This window comes from Phalacrocorax carbo, chromosome 3 (genome assembly GCF_963921805.1).
Source record: "Phalacrocorax carbo chromosome 3, bPhaCar2.1, whole genome shotgun sequence".
NCBI classification, from domain to species: Eukaryota; Metazoa; Chordata; class Aves; order Suliformes; family Phalacrocoracidae; genus Phalacrocorax; species Phalacrocorax carbo.
Window position 1 is genome coordinate 7,523,970 of NC_087515.1, and position 17,017 is coordinate 7,540,986.

Here is a 17,017-nt window from a genome sequence, read left to right on the forward strand (position 1 = left end):
GATGAGCTGCAGCGAGGACAGCTGAGAAATACTGGCAGAGAGATTAGGATGGGGAAATCAAGCTGTGCTGTGGGGCTTTAGCTTGGATGAGAAAATAAGGGGTTTGTCTGTTTCTCTGTGTTTTACCAGTCAATTCCACAGTTATTATCCCCTTGCCATCTATAACCTCTAGCTAGTCAACATAAAGGAAGGCAACATACTGAAGCCATTCAATAAAGATTCTTTGTTAAGTCCTGGAAGACTTAATTTATTTCTAGGTGTTTTTTTTCTTTTTCCTTCTTTCCTTTTTTTTTTTTTAAATGAAATTTAAGCAGAGAGATATCAGAAATGGTACAGTTAAATTTGTCTTTAGAAAGGCACAACTCATTTCTTGCAGTGGTTGGAAATGGTGTACTAAATTGTATTTAGAAAAAATAAAAGATAAATAGACAAAAAAACTGCAAAACCTCACATTCAAATGCTATTCCAGAATGATGAAGAATGTCAGTTTTGCTACAAAATCCTATATAAAGCCCAGGTAGTCTCTTAAACCACTTGTTTTCTTAATGCTACTAGATGGTTCTCCAAAGCTATTAACATACCAAGTTTTTAAACCAGGTCAGTCTAGCTAAGCAGTTATAATCTGTAAGCTAAGCAGTGATTGCTACTTGTATTTTTTTTTCTGCTTTTGTATGTCTTCATATCTCAGGACTGATTTGTGCAGGTGTTGAGGGCTGTAGCTGATGGAAACTATCGCAAAATGTAAACCAATGTTAGAGATCAGGTTCTAGGTGTTTTAAACTGCAGTCCCTGGTTTATATATATTTTGTTTTTAATGGACCCATGCTTTTGATTCTTTAAATGTATTGACATGTCATCTGGGGTGTTGTGAAAATGGAATTATATTTGTGAGATTAGCATTACAGTAGTGAACAACATAAAATTGATGGCATTTAATCATTGTGTTTTAGAAGAGTTTCTTTTTATTTTTGGCATAATTCTTTTGAAAATGCAAAAACTTGATACTTTAGCTTAGTAAAAAGTGTTTTGAAATGTAAATTGTTCATGATTATGTATCGTTCTTGTCTGTTACAGGTCTCCTATTACTGACCGTACAAAGTGCATCTTTAGTTCAGTCTCACAGCTGAGGCAAGGCCTGGGTAGTGTGATACTCAGACATTGTATTTTCCTCCTCTTTCGCAACGCACACAGCTCTAATCCAAATTATTTGTGAAGCCCAAGACCTGACATTAAATAAACTATAACTTTCATTTTTGCCAAATTCTACAATTATATTAAGAATGGAAATAATAATTATGCAATATCTTTAAACAGAATGTTAATAACGCTACGTAAAGGACTCATATATATGAAAAGTATCCAAATTTACATTTGTGTTATAATGGCTTCCTGTAGGGATAGCTTTTTGCTAGGTGGATGCAATATTTCAAAAATAGAGGGATCCTTTGTCTCATCTTAGTGGCTCATAATAATATTCAAAGAATACTATTCAAAGAATATTTAGATGGCTAGTGTAAAATGTTATCGGTGTAGGAAATACAGTGTTATACAGGCTGGGGGTGTGGAAAATGTTAATGGTTTCTGCAGTGCTGTGTAACAAGAAAGCAGTCTGCTATCAGGCAGCTCTGTGAGACCTCAAAGCAGCTGCAGCTGGAAGATTACACAGGGCATTCTTCCTCCTGAAATGTGTTCAGCATGATGATCCTCCAGGAGGTACCGTACCGATACCTTCTGTGGTAATTAAAAATCCCCTAATCTTCAAATTCAGTCAAGATTTTCTTAATGTGGTTTTGTTTCTAACTCTCCTTATCTTGCAGGGTTCAACACCTTGGGGTGCTTTTGATGCTAATGATGCTGTATATGCATCATTGACTAGTTCAAGTTTGGATGTGAATAGTCCTCCCCAAAGGGGTAATATTTGAACGACAGTGACATGAGTAGCATTTGAAACAAAAGAAGAGCTAGAGCTGGGATTGTGAGACTGAGTAGGACTACACAGACTGAATTCCTGTTCTGAACAGGACATGGGACAGAACTGAGTTTGGGGAGGAGCAGGGTTCGTCTCTGTATTCCTTGTGTGGTATGCCAGAGTTGGTGATAAACCTGCAGTTTCCTGACAGTTGTCACTGAACATTGTCACTGAACAGGCCTGGATAGGTACTAGAAGCATGAGGATACACCTGCATGTATGTAACTGCATCTCCCCATGGCAATGAGAAAGTTGAATCCATGGTAGCTACATCACTGAGTGAATCAACAATATCTTAGCAAAAATGCCAGGTCCAGAGAAAGCAAATGTTATTTGTCTGTGGAAACTATTTTCTGTGGTAAAATATTTTCTTTTGATGCCCAGCCATCCGTTAGCGACTGCGGTGGTGTTGATTCACTGAGAAGGTATGGTTTCTGGATTTGGAAAGTCATGATGGAGAGCTATCAAATGTTTTGTTTCAATAACAATAGTAAAACCAAAGCCTTCCAAGCAGGTGAGTGGACAGGTCTATTTCAAGTATTTAAGTACTACTGTAGTGTGAGTTGCACTACTCCACTTCTAAAGTTAGCAGACAGATTTGGATTTTGTTTCTCTCTAATCATAAAGAATTACTATTTTTAATTTACTTATGAGGATAGCAACAACTTTTGATTTGGGGATGGATGGAAGGAAAGTGAAAGAAATGAAGGGGTTTAGGACCAAGGGTGTAAGTGAACAGGGAAAGGCTGAGAAGAGGGAGCAGCTCTGTTTGCAAAGGTGAGATCCTGCCTCTGGGCTCCTGGTGCCTCATTTATAGCCTAGGCTGAGACCTGAGCACAGCAGAGGCTATGAACCCCTGCTATTCACAGGGGTATCTTGCCTTTTTGAATGGCAGGATCATCCACCTCAGCTAAGCTCAACGCAGAGCAGGGCTGCAGGACTTGGGACAAGCTCAAAACTCAATGGGAACTATAAACCAGTGTGCATCAGGATCCCTCAGCCTTTCCTAGATCTGGAGTTTAGTTTTGAGCATTTGACCTGCCACTCTATAGGCAGGGACTTGTCCCAGCGAGGGGCAGGACTTGCGGGCTCCTGGGCAGCCCTTGCTGGGAAGGGAGCTGCCGACAACAGCAGGCTGTCCTTCCAGCTGAGCTGTGTTGTGTTGCTGCGCTGGGTGCAGGTCCCGTGCCAGCGGGCTCTGTTTTGGAGTGTCTGCAGGATCTCAGCTGCAGTGAAGGCTCTTGCTGAGTTCCTGCAGGTAGACTGGATTAAGTCTTTTCCTTTCAAAAGCATGCCTGTAAAATATACATATATATGCACACACATGCATACATTTAGGTTGAAAAAAGGGAATATGCTTTTTTTGACTCTTCCTGATCTCTTTTATAGGTATTGGTCCTTTAGTTTTCAAATTAAAATTGAACATGTGCTTTTAGAGTACTGTCAACATGGTGAGTGAGAAGAGGAGGTATTATCCCCTCATTTGTTGCTTTTGGAAGGCCTTTGATCTTAATCCATGAAGGGCTTTTTGATAAATGTGATAGTTGCTGAGCTCTGAAGATTGTCATCTCTTTCCGTAGCACTCCCCTCTCTGCCTAGGCTGCAACCTTTTCCATTTAGACAGTTAGTTGCCCTTTAGTCCTCCAAATAATTGTCATACCCTTTATGCATAAATAGATAAGACTTTGTTTTCCTTTTTCATGTGACAGTAGTAAAAGCTCATTCCTTACTTTTCTTTATGGAAACAGCGTACTTTGAAATGGCAGAGCAAAGCAGAGGAACTTGAAAAGAACAGGGGGCACTCAGGCTGCTAGCAGTAAATCCGACTTCTGTTTGACGGGGTGTTGTCATCAGCTTTAGACGTAGTTCATTTGGGCTATGAAGCCCTGTCCATGATTTCTGTAGTTTGTACTTGTTTGTGCAGGTACTGCCGATGCTGTGGAATGTGCTTGTAATTATGGCTGTACACGCAGCTTCCACCCCCGAGCAGCCTTTGGTAGCTGACAGTCTGTTGATAGATATGCAGAACACTTACTTTTCTTGAAAGAAGTTTCTATTTTTAAAATATTGGGATGACTCACAGAATATAACGGTACATACGGAGCAGAAGGAAAGGGACAAATTTGGAAATCCTGGTTTTTTCACAATTTTTTTTAGTGGCGATTATTTAATGTGGTAAATTCATGTTACCTAGTGTATATGTAGGTCGTTTAAGCAGCAGACTGTTTTAGTTAACAGGATATTTCTGCTATTTTGCTCTTTTTTGTAAAATTCCTTTCCATGTGTGTTTGTTAGTTCTAAGCAGCATACTGTGTATAGCCCTATGTTTTCAAAACAACTTGTGCATTTGTCCAAACTGAAATAATGTCAGTAACTGATAAATATTTGGCTTTTCCAAAGAATTTCAGGTGAAGTTTCTTATTCTCGCTCCTCAGCCATGTGTTGCCTCTTTTAAGGTACATTACTTGGTGAAATTCAAAGCCTTCATTTTAAAGAAATAATTTGTTGATGGGTTTGGAGATCCTTCAGAGGAACATATTAGGTGGGCAGCATTTGCCTCTGCCTAGAAAGACCATAATTCTCTTTCTGCAGTGATCCCACAGGGTACTTTCTGAGTCCTTTCCCAGTTTGGCTTGAAACTGAAGTCAACAACTCCAGTTGTTTAGCAGCTAATTTTTCCTAAGTCCTGGAACTATCTGAAGTGTATAGGTGAGAGACTTTACTGTTTGTTATTTTTCTAGGAATGGTTTTGGTAGATTTTTGAAATCCTGCCATGCAAATTTCCTAGTGAAAATTTGAAGCAAATTAACTCAATGTTTAAATGCTTCATCCACAATAAATTTACTCTTTCCCCCCAACACTTGTAAATGCAGCATTTTGGATAGCTTAATAAATGCTAAAATATTTTTAGAGCTTTCTACACAGAAGTCAATAATTTAAACACAATAATCTAAGTATCTTGGTATTGAGAATCATTCATTTCAGATCAGAAGTATTCTTGTCTCCGGTTACTTTGGTACTTCACTAAATTCTGTGAACTATTATGTTGCCAAGTACTTTTTTCCCTTCTTCAAGTTATTCTGTCATTGGAAAGTGATGAACATTCTGTAGTTTCATAAGGTCAAGGAAAAAGTTCTCAATGTTTCTGTTAATTTGGGAGGAATATGCCGTGAACCAAACCTAGAGAATTTGGTGTGAACTCTTTTTATTTGCACTTCTGTTTGGATGGAAAAAATAGTCCTGTTGTTTCACAGCTAAGTGTGTAGGACCTGTAATGCAATGTAAGACAGCGAATGCTACAAACTAACCCACTCATTTGACTTGATGTTGCAGCCCTACATTCTCTATATCCAGACTAGACATTGCTCAGCCTTTTTATAGTGTTTCTCCACTGAGGAAAATAGCATAGAGGAAACATCCTTATATGTTATCACTGCAGGAATTATGAGACTCCAGTGCTTCTTGTGACTGAGTATGGAAAGAAGCTGCAAAGTAGAAAATAAAACTTTATTAAGGAACTGAGACCTTTGTGTGGAAATGACAGTTAAAACAGAATTGCTCCAAATCAGTATTGCACACTGTTTAGCCTTTTTGTAGCGCAGATGTCTGTGCCTACCCAGTCTGTGTAGTCTGTTCTCAACTCATGAATACCATGGCATGGCTTGAGAGGAGAAAGAGTGCATGTGATAGACCTTCTGCTGAGATTTCTTTTGAAATCCTAGTGACTTTTCCTACTTTTTCCAGTTAATTCCTGATCACTTTCATAGGTGATTTCAGGGTTTTTTTCTGGCTTGATGTTAAACAGAAGAAAAAATAATACCTTAACATGGAGATCTCTTTAGGACATTTAAAAACTTTAAGCAAGGGTTTAATGGAATAAATTGATTTGTTGATCTTCACAGGAAAATTTGATCACTTCTGCTTGATAGAGTTTATCAGTGAAGTACCAAAAATCAGTTGTTATATGCTAAAACATTTAGGAAAATATTTCTGACCTTGTTCTGTTTTGTGGTTTTTTTTTGTTGTTTTTGTTTTTGTTTGTTTGGGGTTTTGTTTGTTTGTTTTTTCTTCTTTCTTTCTACTCCCTTAGCACGATTGTCTTGTTTAGAATGTCTTTCACTACAGGCCAGTCTTTTGAAACCTTTTGTGGATAGGACAATGCTTAGGGATTTCCTTGTAATTTGAAATGCGGATCTCCTGAGGATTTGGAGGCTACTAGTGTACCTGGTGGTCTGAGAACAATACAGTAGGAGGCATTTTCCAAATTCTTTCTCTCATGTTTATTCTCCATGTATTTAAAACAGTTAGGAATTTTTGGTTTATAGCCATCTCCTTTTTATAGTCTAACTGCAGTTCATGAAGGGAACATGCAGCATTTTTGCTTCTTAATTCTGGGCAGATTTTTAATTTCCATAAGTTTCCTGGTTTTCTTTTTGGTGTATTGGATCAGTTCAGACCCTGGGCAAGACTAGACTCATCAAGAAGTCAGATTTGGAGAGCCAGGTATGAAGGAACCCTACTGTGGTGGGGATTTGGAAAGAGCTTCCTGAAAATGAGATCAGGAAGGTGACAATTAAGGGGAGTGATACAGACACATAACATTCACTGTTGTCTAAGTGAAGACTTCAAATCTGTGAGGAAATGCTTAGCTAAAAGTTTCATTTGTTTTGCAGCTTGGTGTAACTAACTTGTGTTGCCTCTATGTGTAGTTCAGCAGTTTTTTAATAAATACAGTGGTATGCATTGAATTAATTATCTTTCTAAAATAAACCTGACACTGATTTTTGCACTGATTTCAGAGTACAGCAATAAAAGACAGGAATCTGTTTATTTTGCATTGGAATAACTTTTTCCTAATTTTTTAAAATTTCTTTTGATAGCCTTTATTTCCTTCAGATATGCTGTTAGTCTTAATCTGCTGCATATTTTTCCACGTCTGTGGGACTGATAGTTTTTATACATCGTTGTCTCATTCCTGTTGCTGACAGAAGATCTTAACTTTGGAGCAGAACCGGTTGATCAGTATACAGCCTGGTTACTGACACTGGTATCTGATTGCCTCCATTAGTAACATTAGTTCCAGAATGTCCTTGTTTTCCTCTAGATGTCACAGACTCCCTGTCCAATGCATCCCGACCCAATTACATCAGAAAAGCACTGAAACGCAGACAAAAATAATTCCTGGACAACATGAAAAAATATCCATAAAACAAATATCTCCATTAACTTTTATTTAAAAAACTCAATTATATTGTGGTAAAGCATTGTCATTAATGCTATGAGTTTCTCAGATTTGGGCACTCATAAATCTGTGTCAGACCTTGTTAACAGAATGAAAGCATTTGATTGCACACATTGTGTGTGCATCCTAAGCGAAATTGTTTCTGTAATATGAAAAATTATAATTTCACAACCTCTACTCCAACATTTGACAACTTCATTTTTCAGGGAAATGCTGTCTGCGGATACCCATTAGGCAGAGTTCCCACCAAATTGCATCATGAGCTTATTAACTCCCATCTAATCATCCAGTCATGGCTGATTAATCACTTCTCCTGGTGCCTTGTTTTAATAAAATCTGTTTTCTGTGCCACTGACCAGCAAACTGCTGTCTAATTTTGTATGTGGTAGTCTTTGCTGAAGGGAGCAAAATACAGCCCTTCTCCACTGATCTGAAGGGCCTTGTGTGAAGGAGTCATGACATGCGAGTGGCTTGTGTGTATAATTCTTCAGTGTTTAAGGCATAGGGAAAACGTGTTTCCTCACAGGGCTAAAAAGGTTTCCCATGCTGCAGGGAAGGAACGGAGGCATTTTGGGACAGGAATGTGACTGTAGCCCAGAGGTGATTTGAATATTCAAAAATCCATCTCCAACTGTGGAACTCTGAATTCAGTAATTACTTTGTATTAGTAAGCAGCAAGATAACATGGAGAGCTGGCAGCTTTATCATTTTCTCAGCATGGGGGGGGGGGCTTGGAGGAAGTAATTTCATCTCTCATGCAAGAGGCAAAAAGTAACACTCCCTATTTCTTTTAATGTGTTCTGTATATTAGTTAATAAGCCAAATTATCAAGGTACTTCCTTTAAAAAAAAAAAAAAAGATTGGCAGTTAAATGCTCTTTTGACAATTTAAGCTGTCTGATTTACACTATGGTAGCCTAGTTAATGACGTGTCTGAAAGCTAACAGCACTTGTAGTAAGTATGGTGGGCTGAAAATGTTTACAGGTTTTCTAGCAGAACCTGCACAGGTAGGAAGATTCCGAAATGAACTAGGGCTGTTTTAATTTACTAGCACTCTCTTTTGATGTCACAGATGCAGTAAGGCAAGAATTATTTTTTAATCAAAGTTTTAAGCCAAAACTCCAAACTATAACTTATTATCTTTATAGTTTATTTGGGTGTTTTCATTAGTCTAAGGGTTGTCTACAGGTGCCAGCCATAATTCGCTGAAGTAACAAAATATTGCAGCAGTAATTTTCTTCAGAAATTCTCTCAATAAGTCTTCATCAGATAGTGGTGCGTCATGGAGAGAGACAGAGCTGTTGTGTCCAGCAATGTTAACTTGTACTTATTCCAAGGTCTGCCCTTCCAGGCTTTGAATTTGCATACCCTAAATGGTGCTTACTGCAAAGAAAGTGAGAGAAAGGAGAGGAAGGAGGAGAGAGAAAGAAGTGGAGCTGAAAGCATTTCATGCAGTGTGGGCCTTTGTATCATGCAGACAGTCATATCGGCTACCAGTGGAAAGCTTTATGAAAAGATGAGGTAGTTTAGAGGCTTATTCTACTTAAAATCCTGACTGGTCTCAGTTATTTTAGAGATGCCACACTACTGACAGAACAGGAAATACAACGGGGCGGGGGGGGGGGGGAAAGTCCAAAACTTTTGCAGATAAAACAAATACTGTCATTTTCTCCACAGCACACCTTATTTAGCATCAGAAGTGATTGTTAGCAGGCCATTTCAAGTAAGGCACAAAAAGAATAAGACTTGGCTTTGATCAAATGCACTTTGATCAAATATAAGTACTGGGAAAAATCAAGAAGTGCAGGCACAGTATTTTTGCATTCTGCTTATCCTCAGGGGGAGGCAAGGACAGGAATAAAATCATTATCTATTTCAAATCACGGCATCGTGACAAGCAAATATTTCTAGCCTGGTACATAGACTCTTCTTTTGAGTGTGCCATATTTGGAATGAGGATGTATGAGGTCGTATGGCATAAAAGCAAACACTTTTATCATCCCAGACAAGTTTCCTATTTTGGAGGTAGATGACAGGCCTTTTTCCAGCCTTACCGTGACCATTGGATCTCTAATGTGCTCAGAGTTTTCTTCCCAGGATGATGGTCAGTAAAAACTGACTTTGGGGGAAAGAAAAATTTATTTCTTCTCCGTTAACTTTTCTGATCTAGGTTGCACGCAGAGAAGGAGCTAAACCAAATAGACATGGAAGCACAGCTCTTGAGGCATCTTGGAGACAAAAGTCTGCAATGGAAGACAACCCTGGGCTGGAAGAGAAGACATATCATCAATTAACTTGTTGAATATTAAGTTCAGGAAATCAAGGTGTCTACGAAGACAATCAAGTGTTGTAACAGAAGCAAAAATACAAATCAGTTTGGAAGCTATCTAGTTCAATTCTAGTTATTCTCATCTTGCTTATCTCTATTAGGGGGTTTTAGTTTTAGACTGTTTGCTCTGTGTTCTCAGTTTGCTCAACTGAGAAATGGAAAAAAATTTTTCTAATAAGATTTTCCCTGCTTCAGTTTAGAAAAATGAGTGTACGTGCAGAGGAAGATATAACATCTGCTAGCTAGAATGCATTGCTTCATTGAGATTTCAGGTCTCAGTCCCATCTGTGGGTCTTGGCAGTATATCTGTTGCAGTTTACATAAATACTTGTAGAGAATATAATTAGCCATAGTCAGCTAAGCCTCTCCTGTACTGTGTGGAATAAAGTTCTGTAGTGTTTTTGTATGCTGCTCTGTATAGCTTACTCTCCAGCCTTGTGCGCTGGTAATTAACGTTGCTGTATTAGTGATGTTCATCAGCATGTGTTCTGTGAGCTTGCTTTATGTCAAGATTTAAAAAGTGAGTTTGTGAATGACTCCTCATGATGGTGGAAATGTCCCTCTTTATTTCTTTTCATCTAGTTTGTGACTCCTTTCCTTATGACAGGAGAAAACAGAGGTAACCGAGCTACATTCCTGCTGTCTTAACTGGCTTTTATGTCTGGTTAATGTAGTGCTGGATACCTGCAGTGCTCAGAAAAAATTATTGGAAAACCAGCCCTCCAGTTTGATTAAATGCATTTAAAATGAAACCTTGGCTGAAGAGATTGGAGCTCTTGTGTGCCCCTGAAGAGAAGTCAGCAAATGCAGATCACTCTCTGAAGTTTCTGGATTAGCATTGCAGTAAATGATTAAATCATGCTTGTGTGTCCTAGGTGGAGGACTTCCTAGGGCAGTTACATGAAATTCTAAGGGAAGTATTAAGACTCTCTAGTATAGTCTTCTCATCTAGTTCAGGAAGAGAAATTATTTTGTAATTCTAAATGCCATCTTTATTCTTCTGCCTGATTTTTAGAATACAGTTTTGCATCCTTGTTTTTTCTCCTTATAGCACTGCCTGTATTCCTTAGACATATAGATGTATGGGTGCCATACCATTTTAGTATCCATAAAGCACCACTCTCGAGTTGGAAGTGTCGTGTTTTCTACTCAATGAATTAGTTATGTTGATGGCTACTTGCTAGCGGTAGGCAGTGAAATAATTATTTTATGTTTAAGTTAGTAGCTTTCTGTAAAATTATTAATAATTGTGGTATAAGTATCCCACAGTCACTAAGAAAATTCTAGAGACGTTGTATCCTTCACCCTTTTGGAAACTTGTGTTCTCATGGCAAGATAATAATTTCCCTGTTCAAACTGTCAGATGGCAATGAACCCACTGAATTTTGATATCTAATATTAGCTAGTGTGTCATGTTCTGTTCTTCTGGAAAAGTCTTCCAAGTACCCAGGTACATGTGGAAGGAATATTTCTAAGTAGCATAATGCATTTGAGGTATATATGTTTTAAGATGCATTCTGCTTCCTGTACTGTAAGAAATATTGTAAAGGTAGGTAGTCTTTGGATAAAGAAAAAGAGAAAAATTAGTATATAGTCACCTAACCATTTTCTTTTTCCAGCCAATATGACTTAGTGATCAGGAAAGAAGGTGGGCCAGAAGAGAAATAGTTATTGAATTCCACAGATTTGGATTTATTGTGACAAGGCAAAATTTACTGTGCTTTACAAAATAAATGATTTTACTGTTCCTTCAGACCATGGTTAACATAATGTATGGTTGAAATAAAGTAGTTTACAGTGTAAGATACCACAGTGAGACAGAACTTACAGAAGTGTCTGTCAATCCCTGCCTGCCATCCCCCCAACCATTCCTGAAGTATAAAGCTTCCTAGACCACTCGGAATATCTATACCCCCTAACAGGTCAACAGCTCAGCAAAACCCAAGTAAAGTAATTTACAGTAAGAACAGGTAATTCCAAATCCAAGGAGCATTAAGATCTCCAAAGAGGGAGGGGGTGACAAGATGTGGTCTGGAAGTAGGGAAGGTTAGACCTTTTTTTTTTTTTTGTGGGGGTGGTGGTAGGTGTATTTTTGTTGGGTTGTTTGGTGGGTTTTGGGTTTTTTTTGTGTGTGTGTGGTGGCTGGTTATTTTGTGGGGTCTGTGTGGTGTTGGTTTTTCTTTTTTTCTCTCTTGTCCGACTGGGTTAGTGACTAATGGGTATATAGCAAAAGGAGCTTGAGTCTTAGTGTTTCCTGAATTTGGTATACTGGGAAATCCATGGGAAAAGGGGTTCCTGTGGATTCTAGTCTGTGAAGGCAGACAAAAGATGGAGTTGTCGGTGTGAAGCAGAATCTGTACTTAGCTGTGCTGTGAAGTATCTGCTTTCTTGTTATCTGATTCATAGCTTAGATCTTAAATACAAGCAGTAGGCTGAGATATCCATTGTTTCCTTTCATTTCTGTTTATGTGAACTTTACAGCTATTTTGTCTACATTAGGACAATTACTCTAACATATGAGTAATCTTATTTACTTTTAGATTTACCTAATGTGCATTACTAGGAATTTCCAGGCAAGTAAATATATTATTAGGTCATGCTTATGTCTTTTTTCATGCCAAAATGGTATACTAAATGTCTTGAAGGTCACAAGCCTTCCAGAATAGGTTCCAGAAGGGTAAAAGATAACAAAATTTTATCTCCATCTGTTGCACAGGCAAGTTTTAGAACTTGGGACAAAGTGGTCTGTAAGAAAGAAATGTCTTCTTGTGACTTCAGTAGCTAGAAAAGCTCTCCCACAGATGGCTAGAGAAAAGGGAGCACACCAGATTGGGGAGGGCTCTGAAGAGGCACACAGCAGAAGGCCTATAGAATACGGCTATAATTAAAAATGCAAGATTTTATTGTGGTACCATGCTTTCAGGAGCGGATGCCTTTGGATGCTTTCATAGTCTTTCCTGTACGGCGATCCTGGAGGGGTCAAACTCTAGGGTTTGACAAGTGTACGTGCACAGTTCAAGAGGTTGTCCTGAGAGACTACTGAGTAAAGGTGCCTTTGGCATATGCCAAAGCCTGTTGAGAATTCTATTTAAAGATGGTATACCAATGCAGCTTTAGTGTGTACGGTTTGTAAATACTTGGCAATTACTGCACTTGACTCTTGAAGCCAATGTGTCCGTTAAAACAAAGTAAATGGACAATTCAACAATTATCAGGCAATTGCTTGTACAACTGAAAATGTACATTGAGCTTTGGATCCTTTCTGATACCAATTGTGGCTGCCCTATTTACTTAAATATTAGGACGGTGAGAACTTCTCAAAGCAAGGCAATAAAGCGTGAATCAGTTCACCTCTTCCTAGCATTTTCATGAAGTCAAGCTGCTTGTAACGCTATGCTCTCAGTGCATATACAATTCTAACAAAACAAAGGATATAACAAAGCAAGGTAATAAATGGAAGACCTGTATGTGAATCTAACTTGGCTATTCCTTGCTCCTTCTTTTAAGACATTGTAGTTGTATTGTTTGCATTTAGGTTTAAATCATTGCTTGCTTTTCTAACTTATCAACATCTTATATCTTTTCTTATATTACATCTATTTTAAAACACTAGGTGTTTTTTAGGAGGGACTGCAGCTGTGGTTGATGACAAAAGTCACAATAAAGGTTATTAAAAAAAATTGAAGCAAATCACAGAATTTTTATTATAAATCTAAGTGCAGTCCAGATTTCAGAAGAGAGGTAGGAACTGTCAATTTAACAAATGCTTATAAATTTATCATTATCATGCTTATAAAATTATCATTAGTTAACAGGTCAGGTGGTGTTTTCTAACCTTTGTGTGCTAGCAGGCCTGAACAATATTGAAAATATTAAAGTCCATTTTAATTGAAATTTATAATAAAAAAGTGAGAAAATTTACTTTGGATAAAACTGTTTTAATAGATAAGAACTAAATATACGTTGCCTTTAACTACAGTAATTTCACAAGTAAGCTGGAATCCAAATACTACTGTTTTTGAAAATTGCTCATGGTTTGCACTAAGCTATCTTAAATTATTGCTAAACTTTTATGTGGCATCTGCTAACAAAAGGTCAATGTGTACCTGCAGTAAAACCACAGAAGGCTTGATATGCCGCATTGTTTTCTGTGCTAAGTCTAGAGACAAATCTACTTCAGATATTCTGCTGTTGGTGCCAACTAAGTTTTTAATAGGTAGCGCCATATGAACCTTTCTAGTAGCTGAAATCTATTCTATAGATATTCTCAATCCTTTCCAATGCTGTAAGATGGTCCAAAGACTTCTTAGAGTAATTTAAAATCTGTTTCATTAATGAACCTTGAAACAGTTTTGTTAATACAAAACTTTAAGCTTTCAGAGTCATTCTCTCATTCCCCATAGGAAAAATGAAGGACATTTTGCTGTGCTGTTCTCTGTTCTTATGCAAGAAATTCTCTTATGCTGCAGGTTGTAGGGTCAGGGTTTGACAGGTACCCCCTAATTTTACGTTTCATACTTACGACATTCATTAAAATGGCAAACCTTGAATAGCAGCCACTAAACCTTTTCAAGTGAATAATGTTCACTTATGACAGATCTTTACTCAAGAGGAAATGGAGATATGGGAAACTGCTCTGTATTTTTGACTGGTTGGTACTGAATAAAATGTGGAAATAATTCAGCATTGGTCTTCATTTGCTGCCTGTTATCTGATATTTAGATGGACATTTTGGGCTTCCAGGATTTGAAGTGCGTCCCATAAAATAAAGATAAAAAGTTAAAGAGGAGGTGCCAGGAGATCAGCTTCTACTCACACATTTTCTTTCATACTAGATACACTTTGGAAAATCTGAAATGTTAACTTCAAAACAGACTTTGATATACTGTGTTTAAGGAAAGAGATTTACTGATTTCTTGCTTTTTCTTTCTACAGCTAGTTGATGTGGAAAAATGGGTATGTGATTCTGTCTTTTATTCACTTGATCCCAAATGTTTCGTGTTGACACTGAGTCTAACCTGTCTGTTCTGATACCCTCTGTGTTCATGACCCTTCCACTCGCATGGCTCAAAAAAAGAGGCGAGAATACATGGTTATGTAGGATCTGGTCATTCCTGAATTGTCGTACCAAATTTCATGCTTTTCTCTCTTTTGATTTGATTGTAGAATTGTGTAATATAAATGTATGATTATTGCCTGTCAGTTTTGAGCCTTGCTGTCTGATGTTATAACTCCATTCTGTAACCCACCCTGTCTTTTCCAGTATAGACACTGTAATCCTAGAATGCATGACAGTAAGATAATTCTGATAAGTAATGTGTGATGCTCTATCTAGCTGCAAATCATATATATATGAAATATTTAATGATGGAGAACAGCTGCTACAGAATAAAAACATCATTTATAGATCTTAGCAAATAAAATCAAAGCACAGTTCTCTGGTGAATGTGTCGTTAAGGCCTTCCCTAATGTGTCTGTGTACACCATGCATATTTGTTTGGGCATCTGATATAACTCCCCTATACGGGACATATTTACGTATGTTTTTCTCCAATGTAATCTCTTAACATCTGCATATGTATGAGTTAGTGGTCATAAAATGTGTGTACAATTGTTTGTTCACATTTAAAATGTTAGAAGCCTCTCTGAAAGCTTGGACCATAATAGGCCTCCTTAATTTCTTAATACTTAATTTGAGCTGCACATGACCAGAAACAGCCTCAGACATCCTTTAGTAAATGGCCAATAACACAGCTAGAGCACTGCTCTCAATTTATTTCAGCCAGACATCGTAGGATTTTAATCTATGTTTGCTACATGTTTATAGTTAGTAGCGGCTCAAGTTATAGCTTGCTTTGAGACTCCTGTAGGTAAGTACATTGTTTAAATGGTGGTTTAGGCTTTTCAACACCCTTTTTAGTCATGTATTCCCAACTATCTATGTCACATGACATATATGTGAGGATGGTTGTAATATACTGTAGTTTAGTATTAATTTTAGCCAATTGTATCATATGACAGCATTATCCATGTTCTGTGACTCTGATACTTGTGACAACCAGCAAATTTCTGTATGGATTGATTTGGAATGTTTTTTAGCCATAATGATGGTCAGGTTATCTTCTCATTTTGTCCACCTTTTTAATTACCAGTGAGAGGGCTCTGTTCTAAATCTTTAGGTTCTGTGTTGTAGATTCAAGATTCTCTATGAAGAATTTTGCTATAAAGAGAAAAACAGCAATAAAAAGGAAGTTCAGTAGTATACAGACACCTGGCCTCATACTTTATGATGCATGGAAAATTTTAAGCCAGAAGTTTGTTGATTACACTCTGACATGGCTTGTCTTTCATTGAAGTATTCAAAGAATTTGTTCTTGGAAAATATAGTATTACCTGCGTACATACAAGTCAGATCTGCTTTTTAAATTTTTTTTAAATTCAGAATTTAGTAATGTGAAAATATTATGCTTTGGAAAGACTACTTCACAGAAATGTGTCCTTAAACCATTTTAAAAAGAAATGGTTCCCATGACAGCAGAGCTAAATGTTTTGTCCCGAGTTACATTGGCTAAAGACTTTTCCTAGTAGACTAATTCTGTAATGCAGACAGCCTCCTGTCTGACGGTGATGGAGTGGGTGCTGACTTTACTTCACATATGAAATTATTCTATCTCAGATGAGCCCCAGTTTGCCCTGTAAAGCAGCTTTTAACCCCCTCTATAATTCCAGAGTGTTACCAGAAGTCTTACGGTGGGCTGCAGATGTACATACTGAATTAATGCAGCAGAAGGCTGGCTGTGGCACAGCTGCATTGTCACTGAGGCCAGACACCTCGTTCTAATACATACACTTCTTCGTAAGCCATTTTTCAGTGTAGAACACCCAAGATTAATGCAAGTGTGTTCAGTTATGTCTGTGTATCTGTGGACACGCTGAAGCCCGAGCCCAGAGCCTCAGTTAGGCAAGCTTCATGTTAAATTAATGACCAAATTAGTAACTGAACCTTGCTGTGAGCAGTTTCATGCCGTTCAAAGGATAAGCTGAAGTCATCTGCTGCTGAGCTGTTGCAGCCTGTAAAGTGTGCTAATGAAGATTTTGGAAGGGATTGCTCCAGTTCTGCTGTGCTTCTCCTGTTGAATAACTATCATTCTTCTAGTAATTTTGTTCCAAAATCTTTATTCTGCTCTAAGGCGTGTGCTGGAAGTTGAACCTAGGTAAGAATTAGAAGGGCTTCAGATATTCTTTGAACCTCTGGCTTTCTCCTTTTGTGTCTCAGCTGGTGTAACTGTGAGGGCTTGTAGGTCTGCTTCAGTGCAGAATCAAAGATCAGTTTAAGACATCTCGCCAAATGTAGAAACTAAAGGAAGTAACTAACTTCTCCATTCCAGCCCCCATATTAGATTTGAAAATGGCTTTTCTGCTTTTAATGAAACTACCAAAGTGGGAGAAACCCAACGTTTGATCAGAGGGATTTACT

At 37.8% G+C, this 17,017-nt stretch overlaps 1 protein-coding gene across 1 annotated transcript in view; it reads left to right on the forward strand.

The window, feature by feature from the left end:
* The window catches only part of RYR2 (ryanodine receptor 2), a 437,201-nt gene that overhangs the window by 132,877 nt on the left and 287,307 nt on the right, over nucleotides 1-17,017 (forward strand). The window contains exon 5 of the mRNA XM_064445463.1: nucleotides 14,476-14,496. Within this exon, the coding sequence (XP_064301533.1) occupies nucleotides 14,476-14,496 (21 nt within the window). The remainder of the gene's footprint in view (nucleotides 1-14,475; nucleotides 14,497-17,017) is intronic.